General features: G+C 38.1%; 3 protein-coding genes across 5 annotated transcripts; 2 read left to right on the top strand and 1 right to left on the bottom strand.

Moving 5' to 3' along the window:
- Positions 1 to 887: 887 nt before the first annotated feature.
- On the top strand, positions 888 to 2,047 carry LOC145490466 (melanocyte-stimulating hormone receptor-like). Its single transcript, XM_081469579.1, has one exon. The coding sequence runs from the start codon at positions 1,121 to 1,123 to the stop codon at positions 2,045 to 2,047; it is 927 nt and encodes a 308-aa protein (XP_081325705.1). The 5' UTR covers positions 888 to 1,120.
- A 2,649-nt stretch (positions 2,048 to 4,696) lies between these two features.
- Positions 4,697 to 11,227, bottom strand: LOC145489658 (large ribosomal subunit protein uL3-like). Its single transcript, XM_081468689.1, has 7 exons — positions 11,152 to 11,227; positions 10,448 to 10,640; positions 10,090 to 10,258; positions 9,610 to 9,745; positions 8,476 to 8,928; positions 5,278 to 5,373; positions 4,697 to 4,928 (listed from the first exon to the last, which is right to left on the bottom strand). The coding sequence occupies exons 1-7, from the start codon at positions 11,152 to 11,154 to the stop codon at positions 4,758 to 4,760; spliced, it is 1,221 nt and encodes a 406-aa protein (XP_081324815.1). The 5' UTR covers positions 11,155 to 11,227; the 3' UTR covers positions 4,697 to 4,757.
- A 106-nt stretch (positions 11,228 to 11,333) lies between these two features.
- LOC145489701 (uncharacterized) lies at positions 11,334 to 19,586 on the top strand. Of its 3 annotated transcripts, XM_081468740.1 has the most exons (4): positions 11,346 to 11,421; positions 11,494 to 11,644; positions 11,997 to 12,255; positions 19,131 to 19,586. In XM_081468740.1, the coding sequence occupies exons 3-4, from the start codon at positions 11,997 to 11,999 to the stop codon at positions 19,184 to 19,186; spliced, it is 315 nt and encodes a 104-aa protein (XP_081324866.1). In that variant the 5' UTR covers positions 11,346 to 11,421; positions 11,494 to 11,644; the 3' UTR covers positions 19,187 to 19,586. The 3 variants fall into 3 exon arrangements, with proteins under 3 accessions (XP_081324868.1, XP_081324866.1, XP_081324867.1); XM_081468742.1 differs by lacking the exon at positions 11,494 to 11,644 and having other exon boundaries at positions 11,334 to 11,421; XM_081468741.1 differs by lacking the exon at positions 11,346 to 11,421 and having other exon boundaries at positions 11,489 to 11,644.
- Positions 19,587 to 19,630: the final 44 nt, after the last annotated feature.

Here is a 19,630-nt window from a genome sequence, read left to right as displayed (position 1 = left end):
AGAAGGAAATCAAGGAGATGGGGAAGACCTGGGAAGGCATCAAGTTTATGGCAAGGGACCGACAGATGTGGTGGGAATATATTGCTGCCCTACATGCCACTTAGGCTTAAAGGGCATGAGTGAGTGAGTGAGTGAGTGAGTGAGTGTCCTCGTCTTTGCCTCCTTTGTAACTATTTATATTTTATTCAGGATTAAGTGTCACAGCAGTTCAATACCAACCATTCGCGGTGAAAAATAAGGAGGACATTTTTTCATTGCACCATTATTAATGCAAAACAGTGCATTGATGTGCCTTATAATTGCAGTTTTCAACAGTTCCATCGCCGTTTCTACAACGCTGTATAAATGTGATCTTGGCTGCCCTTTACAAGACTTACAAGGAGTCGTCCCTTCATGCACCTTCCAAGATCTTCTTACCGTGACGTTCACTGGCGCTCATTGTTTTCCTCATTGAGATTCTCGCAGAACCTCTTTTTGTCATATACTTAATGACTGTGGAATACAAAAATAACCAATCTTTACGATCACATTTTTTCGTAATTAAAAAAGTAAAAACAAGTAAACAAACAAACAACAAAACACCTTAACCTGCCTGCTATTGTCAAGCAAATATAATGCATTCGTCTTAAATTTATTAAGGATATCAAGCCAGGAGAAAATAACGATTGTTTTAACGTCAGCTGTGACAGCCACTGGATACACTCGATACCCCACCAATACTGCATTCAATTTATTATACTACCAACTGATAACAGTGATGCTATAGCACTGGCACCAAAATGGCATCACCTATCATACAATCCTTTGTAAAAGGTTATTACACGGATTCCACTGTGACCTCAAGCAAAAATTCTCTTCAAGTTATTAATTATATTTGGAGTATTGAATGCAAAGCCATACATGTAAACACAGATATGAAGAAATTATTTCATATAAGCAGATGTTTTGAGACACACGCAGTTTCTTCTTTGCGACCAGAGTTGTTTCAAACATTCAAGGTCGTTTCTGACACATGTATTTGAAGCCTCATGGTGTAGTCATTGCCTAATCCTTATTTGGGTGCGCCGTCGTCAAGGGGACTTTTCTTGTGGTGGTATAACAGAGTTTTACAAAATTGAACATGGAAATGTATGAGGAAGATGGAAACCATAGTGCACACGCGCTGCTTTGTATGACTCCTTTACGAGGAACCTATTCTTTGTGGTTTCTTGTAGTCTCTAATGCTATTCTCGCCATCACTTCGACGTTAGGTAATACTCTGATTCTCATTGCCCTTTACAAGGAGTCGTCCCTTCATCCACCTTCCAAGATCTTGTTATGTTCACTGGCCCTCACTGATTTCTTCGTTGGGATCTTCTTGGAGCCACTAGTTGTGATGACTCTAATGACAGCAGAATATGGAAGCTTACCTCCTTGCTATTATATTATTACTGTTTGTTTTTTTATTGGAATGCCGTTATTTTTTGCATCTTTGTTCACACTGACCGCAATCAGCGTGGACAGACTTCTCGCCTTGTTACTGGGCATAAGATACAGACAAGTGGTTACTATTAAACGAGTTCTACTGGTCGTTATCTGTTTTTGGACTTTGAGCGTTGGCTTTTCGTTCTGGGGGAATTTTAATCCTAACATTTCACCATATTATGGCTCCATTGCTGTTACATTATGCTTAGTAATTTCAACTTGCTGTTATTCACGGATCTATCAAAAACTCCTTCGTCATCAAATTCAAGTACAAGAACACGCTCACCAAGGACAACAAAACGGACATGCGCCATTGAACATAGGGCGATACAGAAAAACAGTGTCTAGTGCATTGTGGGTACAGTTTACCGTACTTGTATGTTACCTTCCAATGGGTGTACTTTTGGTTGCGATGGCCGTTAAAGGAGTAACTTTATCACTTCTTGTTGTTTGGACATTCACAATAACACTGGTCTTGTTTAACTCAAGTCTGAACCCGATCCTATATTGTTGGAAAATGAGAGAAGTGAGACGAGCGGTTATAGATACTATTAAAAAGATATTATGTTCTTTTTCAGGATAAACCTTGCACTTACAGGGTTTTATTTCTACCGTAACCTTGATTAACTGGAATCTCTCCATTTTGATTGAAGCACTAAAGAGGCGTTATGAGAAATCTAGCTGCGAGGCCAAGCAAGGTATTAGTTATGCAAACAATGGTTTGAAATCCAGTAGAGAATTATTAACCGCGCGGCCTAGGGCGAGTGGGGTTCTTAAAATGAGAAACGCTTTTTTTGTCGCCTATTTCCAGAAATTTCACGCTAATTTGAGAGCGCAGACGTATTTCCGGTTGTCCGCATGCTAATTTCCGGCTGAAGTGGCACGAAAATTCTTAAACGAGCTGGTTTTTGAGCTTCTGAGATCAGAGAAGGGCTATTAAATCCAGAAATAAAACTGTGATAGCCACGCATTTTTCAGAGTTTTCTATTATTTTTTTTTTGCAATTTTCAGAGATAAGGCGTCGGTTCCCTTTACGTAACAATTATGGTTTCCAAAATTATCTAATCGCAATAGCGTCATCAGAGTCCATCATGCCAGTTCTCCTCTGGTTTGGCGAAAATTCAGTTCAAATGGGATTCCCACACCCACACAAGAGACTTATTACAAGTTAAATAGGCTTTACCACTTCCATTTCGTAAGAATATAAGAACGTTTTACTTGCAAAATTATTTTCAACTTAGTTGAAATCGTTACTAGTGTCCACTACATTAGCTTTAGAGTCACCTCAACGGTATTAAAGTCAAATATTTCCGTCTCGCAAGATTTTTTGGAGGTACTGTACTTGTTTTCAGTTTCATCTCGGCCAGCATGTTAACACTGGCATGGTTGAAGCGTGAGTGGTCAACCGTTATTATGACATAACTAAAGCAAAGCGCGCGCTCTGATAGGTAAATTTTAAAATCGTCTATTTGCTAAATAGGCACGAGTGTTTTACTGGAAAATACACCACTCGTAAAATTCATATGAAAGCACATCCGGGACTCGAGTGGCGTATTTTCCATATCCTCACTAGTGAAGATATCGATGATTTCACTGATATCAAGTTTGTCTCTTAAGTTGTACTTGAATTCGTGGCTGTATGATCCAAACATCTTCGGGTCTTCTCGAAAGCCTTCGGCAATCTTCGGAAATTTTCGGAAAATGTTCGGCAATGTTCGTGTGACCCTCGGACAAGTTTTGGCGAATCTTTGGAAAACTTCAGAAAGTGGTCGGAAATCTTCGGAAAATCGTCAAAAACGCCGTCATCAGTATGTCTATATAGTACAAAGAACATTTCACGTTAGTTCGAAGATATGAATTTTTTGTTCTCATGGCAAGAACAATATCTATATATATAACTAAATATATATCTATCTTGTTCTTGCCACTCGGACATAGAATTCATACCTTCTCGCCACCGTTTAATATCCTCTATTTCCCCATGGGTGTACACTGCCGACGTGCGTCCTGTGGTGTAGCTCAATAAAAGGACTTCTTTTACTTCAATGTGTCAATGTTATGTTATAAAAGAAATGGTTAACGCCCCAGCTGTACACTATCGAGTTATGGATGCACTTGGGAGGTTTGCTAAGCACTCAAGTAGCTAGAAGCTCTTACGTTTCTTTCGTGCTTAGCAACCTCCCGCGTGCATTCGTAACTCAGTAGTGTGACTCCCAATAGTGTACGCTATGGCCTTTACCATTTGTTAAATAGTGTGCTACAAACATAAGTACGCGATGGCACTGTGGCGGATGCGCGCAGACACTACTCTGTAACCTGCGATCAGGCGTTCCTTTTTTGAAGAACAGCGCAAAAAAAGCGAACACGAGTTTAACCACTCTCGGTTTGTTCATCGACTACATTTGTTTCAGAAAACACAACGACGAAGTGATCGCTAACTTACCACACTTAAATTGCTATAGGCTTCATAGGCTTCTTTTCACCGTATCATTCATTTTTACACAGATCACTTTTCTTCCGTTGTGTATTGTGGTTCTCTTTTAGCTCCCATTTTTTTGGCTGCTAATTTCCCAGAATGGATATGATATTGCAAAGACCACCCAAAACAAACAAACAAACAAACAAACAAACAAACAAACAAAAACAAAACGAAAAAGTAACAACTCTTCTCCTGTTGCGACAACCTAAAAATGCTGCAAAGGGTTACTTTTAGGTTTGGCTAACTCACTACACACGTATCGATCAGGAGTTAAGTGAGGAGCTAAATGAGTTTATGTCCAGGGTTGAGGCGCGGTGGCCTCATGGTTAGTGCACTTGTCTCTGGATTGAGCGGTCCGGGTTCGAGCCCTGGCCGGGGACATTGTGTTGTGTTCTTGGGCAAGACACTTTACTCTCACAGTGCCTCTCTCCACCCAGGTGTATAAATGGGTACCGGCGAACTTAATGCTGGGGGTAACCCTGCGATGGACTAGCATCCTATCCAGGGGGTAGTAGAAATACTCCTAGTTGCTTCATGCTACAGAAACCGGGATAAGCTCTGGCCTGATGGGCCACTTGACTCGTATGCAGACTTTACCTTACCTTACCAGGGTTGAGGGGGGCAGGAGGGAGAGGTCTTACTGCCAGAATTTTGCGACATTTCATTATTTGTGGTGGTACTCCAGTAAAAGGGTACAATCTAGACAATCACCCTTGTCCACAAGTGTGCAATCAGGTTTAGCACTTTGAAATAAGTTACAAATGGACAATTTTTCACTGAATTCAACATGATTTTAATGAGCTCATTCACAAGTTTACTCTGCACCAGCAGTTAGCTCCCTCTCTCGTTCCTTTTTAAGCAGACCCATGAAAGCTCTCTTCTCAGCGGGATGCTGGAAGCGTCCATGGCCAAACTTGGATGAGGTGTCAATGAATTTGAGTTCAATCTTTTCCAAGGCAGCACGCTTGGTCTGGACAAGTAAGGACTGCAGGAGAACAAAAATTTTAATCAACAGGAGTTGAAAAAAGCTTGAAGGACCCTAGTGAGCCTCCACCATTTGATGCCATCAAAATGATTGACATTGCATGGTGAAACAAAATCTCTTTGCTTTACTATAAGTTGTGTTCCTGAAAGCATGTTTAATTATCTTTAGTAGTTTCACAGTGATTCCTTCGTTTGGACATGTTCTGAATAAACTATAATAGCCAAACTCTCCCATGTAAACAAAAACAAAGGTGTGGCTGACTAGGGCCCTTTAAGATCTTGTAGGACATTAAAGACTTTAATTAACAAAAATACTAAGATCAATTCCGCACCAAAAACAGTAGCCTTACCTTGCGTAGAGTGAGAACACGCTTTACTTTGCCCACAACACAGCCTTTAACCATCACATAGTCTTCATTCACTTCACCATAGTGAGGGAAAGAACCCTACAAAAACAAATCATAAGGGTGGGAGTGAACTTTCTAACTAACTCCATAATGAGCACACAAAAGCTACTACCATTGAGACAGTGGGGAAAATAATTCTGTGGAACTATTAGCTTCAGTCAAGGTAGAAGCATATTTACATCTGTAAATGAAGTGTAAGATAATTTCCAAGATTTTCTTATAAACTTGGTAAATGTAATCAAATGAAATTCCAGAGCAATCAAATTTCATTAGGTCACATGGTTAACATAAGGGCACACAGAGTAAAGGCAGTACAACAAAAAATAAACGGTACGCAATGCATGCCGAAGCGATGACATTTAAAAATTGTTCCTAGAAGATTGGAACATGAATAGACAAACTGATTCTTAAACTTTTGGGTTAGAAATTTTAGGGGTTTACATTTAGGGTAGTCCATTGGTGGTTCATTCAAGTAGTTCATGTACCAGGTCAATCTTGTTAGTCCATGTGCTAGGGGTCAGCGAAATGTACCAACCCAAATAAAAAGCACTCCGCTGAAAAGTTCCTCTCTGTGAAATCAACACCTTATTATCTTTAAAGATATTTGGCAAAGCTAATTACCTCACTGGAAATTAATTTGTGTGTTAACCATATACTTGTCCAAGAGAAAATCATTTTCTCTTGACTTGCCATATCGCGTGTGCGACCTGCTTGTCTATCTAAAATTGTGTGTATCAAAGATATGTTATTATGAGTTTGCCCGTGAGTGCAAATTTATCCGACTCCGTATAAACCAAAATTCACCCCCAAATCTTAGTTTAAAAGCTGAAATTAAAAGCACTCTGCTGATCCTACAAACAGCAAACTTAAAGGAAAGCCGCAAAGTACAAGTTTCTCTCTCTGAAATCGACACCTTATTATCTTTTAAGATATTTGGCAACGCTAATTACCTCACAGAAAATTAATTTGTTGTTAACTGTATACTTGTCATCAATGAACATTCATATTGTCTTTACCCTGACAAAACGATTATCGATTGTTTAATCACAACCATTCTTTCATTGACAAAAAATATAAAACAGCACATTTCCAAAACTTCATAAAAAACTGAAAACTGCAAATGAATCGTACCCTGACTTCATTATCACTACTGTAAGCTGTATATTTCAGTGCTCATAAAATGCTCATTCAATTCACTTCAAGACTGGCAAAAGTACAACTGCGCTACCAATCCGTAAATTTTATGTAGACCCTTCAGCTATTGCGTGTACGACTTGTTTGTCTATCTAAATTTGTATGCATGGATGATATGTTCTTATTACGAGTTTGCCAGTGAGCGCAAATTCATCCGACACTGTATAAACCAAAATCAACCTCCAAATCTTTGTTTAAAAGCTGAAATTAAAAGCACTCTGCTGATCCTACAAACAGCAAAGCAAAGCCGCAAAGGAAAACCCGTAAAGGAATGTTACTCTCTCTGAAATTGACACCTTATTATCTTTAAAAATATTTGGCAACACTAATTACCTCACTGGAAATTAATTTGTTGTTTTAACTGTATACTTGTCTATACTTGTCATATTGATTAAAAGCAGTCTGCTGATCCTACAAACAGCAAAGGAAAGCCACATAGCCTTCACCTATTACCTGTGCGACTTACTTGTCTATCTAAACTTGTATGTATGGAGGATATCTTCTTATTATGAGTTTGCCCAAGAACGCAAATTTATCCAATACTGTTTAAACCAAAATCCACCCCCAAATCTTCTTTTAAAAGCTCCAATTAAAAGCACTTCGCCGAACCTACAAACAGCAAAGGAACTCCCAGAGTGCATTTCACTTCCACAGGGGGATAAAAGTGTGCGACATAAGTGCACGGACATAAGTGCGACAAACTATGCACAATCACTATCCAAAGGAATGCATGGATGCCAGCGTAAAGTGATGATGTCACAATACGTCATCGCTTAAAAAGGTCTTGTATTTTGGAGCAGCAACAAAATAAATCTCTTACTAACGATGAATATAAAATGTACAACTAAAAACTTCCTCCTGGTTAACAAAAGGAAAGAAGCTATCTAATTGGGTAATGAATAGCACCTGTTGAAATAAGTGTTAACTGCAAATTTTTTTTGGGGGGGGGGGGGGGGGGGAGATGGTAATTTATTAACTACAGCCCAAAATGATTGATTTGTTCTGCAGGGCTAGACACTAACTTTTCAACTTACTAGCCTAATGGCTAGTGACAACTTAGGTGTTACTAGCCAAAAAATGTTTTCACTAGCCAAAAGTTTTTCTTTGAGACTTCCTTGGAATAATATCGAGATCATGAATCATCACTGTAAAAACTGTCGAGACTTCTTCACAGACAGGCGCCGTAGAAATGTTTCAAAAGCAAAACAACTATCTGAACAATACTGCAAACTGTCCTTGGTGAAATTTGACTGCTAAAAACGGCTGATTTAAATGTTGAAGGAAATAAATCTTTCTCATCCAATTATTTTTGTAGTGGTAAGTTTGTATGCACATGACAACAAATCACCCATGTGTTGTTTAATATTCTAAATGAAATGTTATCCCTTGACAGTTCTGCACGATTTTGTGCGTGATTTTATCAGGAAGCTCATGCTTTGTTCTACTAATTTTGTAACAAAAAAGAACTTCAATGTTTGCTTTCAGAAAATGCTGTCTTGTTTGTCAAATATTTCCTTAAACATAATAACATGTTCAGTCACCCATACCACACAGCAAAAAGTAAACAAACTGAAATTTGGATACCTGCTGAACAGCATGTGCCCAGTAACACATAATACGCTAATGAAATTCTGGCCTTGTTTCCGAGAAAAGTGTTTGCATTTCTCCTCCTTGAGGAAGAAAGAAACTAGTTCAGCCAATTCCATTTTGTTTACTAGCCAAAGAGGCTAGTCGAAATAAAAAACCTACTAGCCAAAACTAAATTTCTACTACATGTAGTCTGTGGCTAGTTGGCTACCATTAGTGTTGAGCCCTGTTCTGTCTGTGAGAAACAGGCAGAACACAATAACCACCATAATATACATGTTAATACAAGTATAGCCAATCAGACCTCTGTGATTCACATGATAAATTGTTTACTGTATTAACTGTATGATGTAAACTCACCATAGGAGTGATTGCCTTGTCTGTGAGATCATACTCAGTACTAGCATTGTTTTTGACAACCTTTCCGTCTTTGGTGTGAATACCACGACCAATACGGTAGATCTTCTTGTTGATTTCAGTACGATGATGATAACCAAACTGACCAGCACGGGCAACAGAATAAGACACGCGAGCCGGATGCCAGGCTCCAATACAGGCCACCTTGCGTAGACCCTTGTGTGTCTTACGTGGTAGTTTCTTGGTGCCCCAACGGTACGTCACACCTTTAAATCCATGACCTTTAGATACACCAATGATGTCTATCATCTCATCCTTTGCAAAGACCTTACGAATAGGAGCAGGATTTTCAAGGCGTTCACGAGCCCAGTCAATTTTCTCTCCTACATCCTTGCCACCATTGACCTGAATCTCCTTAATGATAGCTTTCTTCTGACCAAGCTTCACAAGCTTTTGCTACAATGACAAGAATGTGATTGACATAAAATCAATATATTTGGTTGCTACAAGCCATATTTTGGAGTCTTTTGAAAAAACAAACTTCCTAAGAGGTTTTAGATGGGCTTACAATATTTGTGGTGTGGCCTTTTGTGGTCTAAAGCTGCTCTGATGAAATGCTTCGATCTGAACTCACCTGAATTAGTATTCACTACCAATTAATTTTCTGTTTGAAGCACAGTGTTGTGCGACGATGCTAGAATATCTAAGCTGATAAGGAAAAGTTAGATGAGGGAGGGATTATTTCTTGAGGGTGATTCAACTGTACTGTATGTAGCATCCTGTCATTAGCAGACTGATGGGCAAAAACAATTGCTTAGTTGCTAAAAAGTTGCTAAGTAGTTAAACCCTTCAATAAAATTGTGAGACAAAATATGACACTTCATAACAGCATTGTATTTTGAAATGAACTTTTTAGTCTCATAAAACTGTTTTTAAAATGGTATCAATATTATCATGTGCCAGTTGGCTGCTGCTATGAACTAAAAAGAGAAAAATACTACAAAAATAACAACAGAGGAATTGTAACTTTGTAACAAGTTGGGGAATTAAGGATTGGCAAACACTGTTATAACTACATGGTTTCAAAATATAAATATATATACATACATACATACATATATATAAATCAATAATTACCTGTGTGTGGCATATGACACGGATGACTTTGCAGTACTTTTTCATGGTGTTGAAGTCATTCTCAATAACACTCTTGCCATCCTCATCTGCCCAACGCTTGGAAGCCTTAGAGAAAGCCTTTTTCTTGGACTTGCACCTTTATGTACAAACCAGCATGGGCATGGTTGATGAAACAGAAGAGAAAATGGGGAAGCCAAATCTCATCAGCAATGACATGCCGAGCGGAGAAAAGGCACTTTGTGGGTAACACCAGTTAGAAGTGCACCACATAAACTATGAATGCTACTAAACAAGTTTACCATAAGGTACCATGAGGTTTACAATAACTATTGATGCTATTGACTTCAGTTGTAGTATGCAATTGTAAGTATAATACTGGCCAGTAACAGATGGAGAGAGGAGTGAAAAAGAGATGTTTTAACTTAATTGAAGTCTCCTACTGAAGATCTTAACTTCACTTCATCTACATTTACCACATACCAGTTTTTGTAAAAGCGGCGCTTGCATTCCTCACTGAGATGTTCAGCCCAGATTGTCTTGAGAACACGCAGTCCTCGGGGAGTTTCAATGTAGCCAACAACACCAACAACCATCATAGGTGGTGTTTCAATGATGGAAACTGCTTCCACTACTTCCTTCTTGTGAATTTCTGACAAGTGAATAAAGAAATTTGTTCCAAATAGTAAACAAACAATTCAATTTTCAAAATTTTGCCGTTTTGTTAAGGTTTTGTTTTGAATAGTTGGAAAATGAAAAACATGTTTTTGGCCATTAGAACAACGGTTACCAGTCATGTAACTTCACCAGACTCTATAACACAGTCAAACAAGACACATACTCGATCCTGGTTTCTCCACTTCTCGTACGATGTGAGTCATGCCAGCCTTAAAACCCACAAAAGCTGTTAAATGAGGAGGTAGTGTTGGGTCATCCTTGGGGAAGGACTTTATTCTTCCATTATGATGTTTGCACCTCTTGCGAGGCAGGAAACCCAAGGAGCCATGCCTAGGCGCTCTGAACTTTCTATGAGACTAAAATAAAAGATTGCTGTTAGCTAGGTATGGCAACTCATGGAAAATATTTTATTCAAATTGTTCGTAATTAAGTGAAGCACCACTGGAATCTTCTGTGGGAAAAAAGAACCTTCGGAATACCCCCAGAATGGGGAACTTTAAATGGGGGGAGAAAGGTTTTTTTCATGGAGTTTCACAGCTTTATTTAAATAACTCCGTTCAAAACTAATAAAAAATCAAGCACGATCTTCTTTAATGATGCAAGTATCGAATCCCAGCATCGGAAGGTATGAAAAGCTGAAAGATTGGCTTAGTATGCTGAGAAAAATTTTAGTTTCTCGTGCTTGCAGGAAAACATGAGACTGATAAAGTCTTTTCATAAATGAGAAGTAAGCTACAAAACAAAAATAACCCATCCTCGATGAGCAGCAAGAGTTAGTTGATCAGGATACCACTGCTTTTAGCCAGATGGCAAAAAATAATGACAACAAGCGACAGATTACGTTTGAAGTTTTCCAAGAGCACTCACCATGTTCTCTACGAGCACAGGGAAAGAGAACTTTGACACGTGACATACGGCTTTTGTCGTGTGAATTCCTTACAGGGGGGTAGCTAATGGCGCCTCTTTTTCGAGTCCACGTTACATATATTTTGCGGAAGCAAGAACTTTCAATATAGGCTTCAAATATGTTTACTTTAATTGTACATCGACTTATTTGTATCGAATTCCCTTCTGCTTGACGCCCTCCAGTTGTATATTTTTTTTATCCCTTCCGTAGCTTCTAAAACCCAGAAAAAGGTAGGTGCTATATAAGGCTTGTTTTGGTGCACGAAATATCCCATTGACTCAGATTGACTGTATTTCACGCAGGATATCATTGTGGATCTTATATGACGTACTTTTCGCGCCTTTCGTCGTGAAGCCATCTTGAATCTATTTCAAGTAGTCTTTCGAGTAGCAACAATATAACAACAAGGAGGAACGTAACACAGAACCTCTTTTCGATTCTCATGATAAAAAGGTAATAGTGATCGTATTGTTTTAAGTAAGCTTTCTGTTTAATCGTTGGATACTGTTTTTAAGCTTAAATATAAATGATGTGATTTACCGTAAGAAAATCTAGATCTTGAAATGTTTGGGGATGTTTGGCTGGTTCTTGTGCATATTGTACATGTATGTCCTATGTTATGTTATGTTATGTTATGTATAGTGACATTTATACACTATACAGGTTTTGACTGTAAATTTCCCCAACCAATTCTGATCACTGGTATGGTTGGTTTGGTATTGTTAAAGCTACAAAAATGTCCTGTTTGTAATTTTGTTATTTGTTTGTGTGTAACATCACACCACCTCTTTTTATAAATTTCAAGATGTCTGAAAAGTTCATGAAGAGGTATGATGAAATGATGAAATCCCCAACATTTGAGGAAATTGACCGCAGGGATCCTGTGGCCTTTTGGGAAGCAAGGGAACGTTGGGCATTGGAAAGGTTAATAGAGCTGGAAACATTGAAAATATACCATGACAGAGTCCAAGAATGTTACAGACGGGAAGAGGTGAATGCCAAACAGTATTGCAGAAAGGTTGTTAATGACTACAAGAAAGCTTTTGAATCTTACAAAAAGAAAGGTAGGAAATTTTATTGTAACAACCCTCCAAGTTGCGACCACTTTAGTCACCATGGTGACTAGAATTTTGGAGCTGGCGACTAAATTAGAACGCAAGTCGCCAGCTCAGCGACTAAAATTAACATGACCTATGAGTCAGGAGCTTGAGCGGACTATCATCCGGAGCGAAAAGAAAAATGTTCTGAGCAGTGAGAATTCACTCTGTAAAGCTAGTTGTTGTGGGATTTTAACCAACAGAAATGGAGACTGAATAAAATGAAATGTTACACGGTAAACAAAGATCAAGGAATTGCATTCAGTTGAGCTTGGGATGAGACGAAATTTGTTCCACTTGACTGAACTTTGGCATGTGACAATTTTACCTGGAAGCGTGAGACAACGCACGCAGTCCGGTCATTTGCCATCGAAAAGAAGAGGAATTGCAAAAGCTTGGAAAGCTCGACAGTGACAGGATCCACAATATATCTGAGAAACATCCAGATGTATTTGAGAAATGTATTTTGTCTCAGTGGACATGAAAATACTTGACTTTACAGCAAACTTGATAACACAAGCACAGCAAGCGGCTCGCAGTTGTAAATAAATTTCACTTGTGTGAACGAACCTGGGTTTATTTTTAAATTGTCAAAGATTTCATCAATAAAAAATATCCGTCTTAGTGATTGCCCTAAAACTTGTGAAAGTATTTTTGCGTTGAGTATTCGCGTTCTGCGGTTCGCATATTAAATTCAAAATGACAAACAATTTGATTGTGAAGTTTTCTGTCCATTTCAATGCAGTCTTTAATTTTCAGATGAAGTTTTATATCATTTGCTTATTCAAGCAGAAAACGAGGTTGAACATTTAAAAAAGATCATAAGTGATAAGGTAAAAATAGTGTTCACTTTATGGTCTCAGCAAGAATTTGATGCTGCCGTGATAAACATTGGAAAACTTTCTGCCATTCAGCTGCGAATTAGGCTATCTTATTTTAACTTGGTATAATCTGTGTCGTTTGCACTGCTCCTGTTGTGTGAATTATAAATGATATACACAAATATTTCTGTGTTTTGTGAAGCGACTTTTTTTCTTAATTTTCATTTTCATTTGATCATCAATCATTCCAATAAAAGTATATTTGAATCAACATTAGGTAGTTTTTTCACTGAACGAGACTTCAATTTACTTGGTGGTTCAAGGAAAATGTTATGAATAATACAGTTAGATAATAATAAGATTATTATTTATTATTAATTAATTATTAATTTATGCATATATTTTGGTGACTAAAATTTTTCACTGGCGACCAAACCTGAACAGTCAGTGGCCAAATGGCCACTAAGGAAAAAAGTTAACTTGGAGGGTTGTGTAAACAATTTTAGCAGAGCTTACCAAATAGAAAATATTACCGTATTTATTTACCTATAAGCCAAATTATTTTTTCAGAAATTTGGACTTGAATCGGCCAGAAAAATTCCCAACAAAGTTTTTTGGCTTATAGCCGAGAGTTTAATCGCTTTTTTTCTCTCTCAGGTGTTGAGAACCAAAGGAAATGTCACATAAATTCTGTGATCAATGAGTATTCAGGAGCGCAGCATTTCATGCCAAATGCTTTTCATTGTTTCTAATAGCCTGCAAGCAGGTTCACTTTTGAGTCACATGTGTGAGCGGTGAAAAGCAAAGTGATCTGGCGTTAAGGAGTCTGGTGAAGAGGTGCCAAGAAAGTGAGCCTGCTTTGATCTCTGTAATTTTTTCATTTCTGCTTCGCCTGAGCGAAGTGAAATACCATTGGTCAAAAAGCGGGAAAGGTGAGAAAACTGTCAATCTATTATGTTTGATGAGGAGCAATTAGATCCCAATGGAGTTGGTAATTTACTGCACGTTCTCGCAATAAAAAATAATTTGTCCACATTTAGAGTCAGAGGAAGAGTTGAGTGCCCGTATTACTAATGTTTTGACAAAGTTCTAGTCTATTTCGGGTTAAATTTCAAACTAAAGAGGGAGCAGGAAATGGCAGCTGTAAGTATGTTAATGAATCAAGACATACTTGTCGTGTTGTCAACTGCACGTGGGAAGAGTTAAATATTACAAACTTACATGATTGCAAGCGGGTAACGAAACAACACAAAAGTGTTTACTTGTTTACCAGCATCATCAAAGACAAGACTGCCAAAGCAAGATCACTTCGTCTTGCAATCAAGCGTGTGTCCTTGCTAGACATAAACTTTGGTGGTTTTTATTTGGCAAAACTTTATCAACAACGGATGTCGCGCCTGCATGTTGTTATGAAAAAGATTTACAATTTTCCCGAGAAATCTGAGCTGCCAAAGTTCATACATGTACTTCCAGTGAAAATTAATCGACCTATTTTTTCTGCGGTTTCTGGGGTGGAAGTGAAAAATTTGCAGAGATCAGAGCAGGCACACTTTCCCGTCTCGCAGCTTTGCCGCTCAATTTTGCGCTTGCGGCTACGCATGCTTGTGCTCCATAACGTGAGCCTGCTCTTAGGCTATGTTTCTAAAAGGTGTGATTTTAGTCTACACAATAACTTTCAACAAGTTTCCTTGGAGGGACAGTTTCTTGAATGAATGCTCAAGTAACTTTTTGTTAAGAAACATTGGTCTTGGCTTATAGCTGATATTTTTCCGATTTCTTTTTCGAAAGCTTTTGCCCACTATCATGTTTCACAAGTTTAGGGTCTTGGCTTTTAGTCAAGCTTGACTTATAGGTAAAGAAATAGAGTAACACTAGGGCGGGAAAAAAAAATTGAAATCCACTTGCTCAGTAGGAGTATTGAATGGTCTTTGCGAGCATGCGAGCAGAGCGTTTATTTTTGCGAGCATGAGCAGTGATCAAATTTGCCTTGCAAGCAGTGAGCACTTAAGAAAATACAGATGGCAAGTAGCGAGCACTTCATAAATTTTCCGAGCCGGAATCTCTCATTTATTAAAAGGAAACGTTGTTTTACGCCAATAAATCTGGCTGACTCCTCCAAAACAGGACAACATGCACAAAGCTAGGCATCAAAATGTTAAGATCTTATCACGGTTCAACCAATCCCAGCAGCGCACCCAGCCATAGTTATGCCTTGTTTGATTTAGCTTCACGGGAGTCAGTGGGTGGACTCTCAATCGATCAGGGAGATCTAAATCTTTCTAAGCACACTAGAAGAAGCTAAAAGCTACCAGACTCCAAAATCTGAGCATGCAAGCAGTTGCAAAAATTTTGCGAGCACAAGAGAGCGAGCACTCATCTAATTTTTGCGAGCACTTTTAAATTGATTGGGATATTCGATACCCCTCTTAGTGGGCCAGTAAATTTCAGTTTTCACTTGCCCCCACTTAAATATTACTTGCCAACATGGTGGCCAGTATGGAAATCAGAGGACAAAATTAATGCGAACGAAGTATGCTTGGATTCCTTACTAATCCATGCTTTCAACCTAATGGTTAACTAATCTTGCAGTCTTAAGTTTTGAAACAGCTTCTGACTAGAAATTATCATTTATCAAGCTGACATTTTTATTCAGACTCACAAGACTACTGAGACCACTAGGCCACTGAACTTCTATTTTCACTTGCCCAAGAGCAAAATTTACTTGCCCTGGGCAAGTGGATGTGTTTTTTTTCCTGCACTGAACACTCCTTGAAGTTATTTTGAAATATGCAAAATTCTGGTTAATAATATTATGTAGATAACAGAGCACAGTATACATCATCACCGGGGCATAGCCAGGGAAGGGTTCTAGTGGTTCCAGAATCTCGCTTTTGGGTTATGACTATGGCTATAATTTCAAGGGGAAAATGATGGGAACCCCCATTTGGGAATTCCACAGTATTAGATCTTCCCTTTTAAAGAAAAAGAAAAGAAAATTTCTCTATGAAGCCATCACATGCTACATTGAAGGTTACAATATTATAGCAATGTGTAAATTGGACAGATTATACAAGCCTACTGTGGACACAAGCCTGCAATATGGGATTCTGCACCTTTTTAGTTTTCACATGTGTGAGAGTTGTGTATGCCTTGTTTGGTGCTATCGAGAAAACCCTTTATTTTTTGTCCAAGAGAGCATGGTAACCAATCCTGCAATCTGATTGGTTCTTAGCACGGTCCAGATTTTCCTATCTCTGACCACAGTCATGGTAATAGCGGGAAACAGCACAGGTGAAATTGTCATGTTGGTCAATTTTCATGAGTGAACTAGCGGTAATGGTCAACCTTTGCCCTTTTTGCACTTTCATTGACGATTAATTGATGCATGTTTATCTCTATTCACTTTTAACTGGCATGGAAAGTCACTGTAAGTAAATTCAATTGAGTATTTTGAAGTTGTGAGAGTTTGTTTGGTTGTTTGTAGCTTGGCACTGTAATGATGTGTAGTCTTGTGTTTCTCTTGCCGCACAATTTTAAGCAAAAAAATTGTCAATTGCAGTCGAGTTTACCTCTCTGATCATTACTGTATTTAAGAGAATTTCTGTGGAATACAGTTAATGGATTTCCTTGCTTTCTGCTACTCAATTTATGGTAGAAAAGTCTGATTTTGATTGATTCGCAACGACTGATTGAAATTGTTTTTGTAGCACAACTTCAAACTTTGCAGGAAATTTCACACCGGAAAAACAATTTTAGTGAACTAGATGCAACTAACATAAAGTAGTTTGAAATAAATCTCTCCTGTAATACATCTTTCGTTGTCTAGTATCCGAGTTACTCGCTCATTGGCTTGTTAATTTTTTTTACGATGGTTTGTAGACAGCACATAAGCCAATTCAGTGACAAAGTTGCTTAAACAAACCTACTTGTTTGCCAATTTACTGCAGGAAAAAAATAAATGATGTTACTTGCTGGCTTAGGGTTGATCCATATAGTGAAAAACTATGACCTTGGGCTTGAAAATGCTGCCCTCGGCCTGCAGCCTTGAGCAGCATTTTCAAGACCTTGGTCACAGTTTTTCACTATACGAGCCACTTTGCAGTACTATGCAGATGATATATCTCCCCAGGTTTTTGCATTTCCATTGGTGGTATAGATTGCTCAAGGCAGATTAAGACCTACTAAGCAGCGTAGTTCAGACCTTGCATGATCACGATGACAATTTCTTTCTAAACTTACACAGGCTACTGAGCATTTTATGTTCATTGGCAATTTCATCAGCTCAATGTGAGTGATCATTTAGCTCAATCCGCCGATTTAAAACATACTTGAGGTTGACCATGACCAGTGAGTGAGAATCCTTTCTTGCTCTAATGGACCTCCATTAACCCATTGACTCCTGTGCTGGACATAACTGGCTGTGATGAGCGTTGGCCTTCGTTCCACTTCTGACGTCATCACTTTTGGCCAAAATTGGCATCATCTATACTCAAGTTCTGCAGGAGGAAAAGATCTTTCTAATGATTCCCAGATCAGGGTGATTGGCTCAATGGAGCCTGAGATATGCACAAAAATACTCAGAAATTTGAGTGAAAAACTCGGAGCAAAATTTCCTGTGACTACACTTAGCTACTCCATGGTAAAAATTGCCCGTTTCGATGATGCTTTCTCACAAATTTTTGAACTGGAAGCAAGCCCAGTAGAATGTCAATCACCGCATGAATGCTCCTTCTTGCTGATATCCCAACAGAGTGAATGGTAAATCTTGAAAATATAGTATTTGATGAAATAATAATATACATCATGGCCATCCTAATTGTAGCTAGACTCTGAATTGTATTGCTAGATGATACAGTTCTAGATCTTTCATTTAAAAGTCTTGTCCATTTTTGACAAACTATGAGTCATGAATGCCCCAAATATGTTTTCACAGTGCTCTAAGTCCAGTCATAATAATGTCTCTTGAGTGCTTTCAGCCCAGTTCCTCAGATGACGTCAATAGAAGCCTGACCCAGATCCCACTTTGCTGGGTCGTGGCCACAGAAATTACAACTTTAAACACCTGTAGGAATGTGGTGATTTTATCAATGAATCAAGATAATTTTTTGCTGAAGTAATTGGGAAAACTAGTAGATATCATTTAAGGAAAAATAAATTGGGGAGTTAGTTGCACTTTAAATTATTTCCAGCATGATTATGTATACTGTGCTCTGACACCTACAGGAACAACAAATTCTGAATTACAAATTCTGCATTAGAGTAAGTTATGTTAATTTCAGGGAGGGTTACATTTACAGCAGTTTATGCCTAGTATAGTGAGTAACCTGTTTTTATAAGTTGTTTCTTGTAAAATGTTCTATATACAATCTATAACAGGGCTTGGCATTTCTGTTAGCCCTGGTGGGTACATTTGCCAGTCTGAGGGCTTGTAGAAAGTTTTGGGTAACAATTTTATTTACATGTACTTTGATAATTTTTGTTAAGAAAACTGTACAATTAACAAATGTTTATATAAAGTTAAAACCTAGAGATGTTAAAAAGGAAACTTGAAAAGTACCTGTCATCATTAGTTTTCTTTACTCCTACTGATCAAGACTACAATCTTGATACTCCTAGTTGCTTGGTGAAGACTGGAACGTGCCTTCCAGTAATTATGGTTTGCAACCTGGCTTACAAACATTGGCAACCTGTTTATTTCACCAAAACAAATAAAGAAAGAGCTTGTGACCCCCAAACATGGTACAGAGCTGCACAAAGCTTTTTTTCTACCAAATATTTCTTGAAGGAAAGACCTTCTTAGAAATAATTAAATTTAACACTAATTCCAAGACCAAAATGAAACTTGTTGTCCACAAACAAGTTTTGTACTTTGCAGTTGAATCAATTGTTAAGATTAGGGAACTGTTCTCATTATTTGTGTGCTCTCTTAAGTATGGAATAAATGGTTTTGTTTTAATCTGAGAAGCTATTTACAACAAAGAGACCCTTTTTGCTGACTGTGGGTTTTGCTTGCTTTCTTAGCTTGGTTTGATACAGAAGGGGGCGACTGGACCAAGTGGAAAGTGGAGATTAACTAGTGTGTATCTTCCAGGGTTCTTCTTTTACTATATGAGTGACATTTTCCTTGTCAGGACATTATGTGGCTGTTTATAAAGTAAATAATTGTAATTGACTGGCTTTATTTGATAAGACATGTGTTGGTTCTTTGCCATATGCACTTTCTGATGAATAGCTAGCTGAGATTTCCACTGTGCACTTTATTATTCATAGGCCTTTCATTCTGTAATTGAACATTGTGCCATGATAATGCTATGGAAAGGTTTGGTAGTGAACATTGTACTCATGCCTGTAAACTGGTTCAAAATCTTGCATGTAAGCTGTCATAAAATGCTTTCTTTCATACATGTGTAAAGTTAATGATTCATGAAACTAAAATAAAAAATTTGAACATTTGTGTTTAGAAAATTAACAACAGAATGATGTAACTGTACTTCTATTTGATTTTCTAATCTTGTGTCTTT

This window comes from Orbicella franksi, chromosome 6, assembly GCF_964199315.1.
Source record: "Orbicella franksi chromosome 6, jaOrbFran1.1, whole genome shotgun sequence".
Lineage (NCBI taxonomy): Eukaryota > Metazoa > Cnidaria > Anthozoa > Scleractinia > Merulinidae > Orbicella > Orbicella franksi.
The sequence above is the reverse complement of the archived record's forward strand: the minus strand, read 5'-3'. Positions and strand labels throughout refer to the sequence as shown.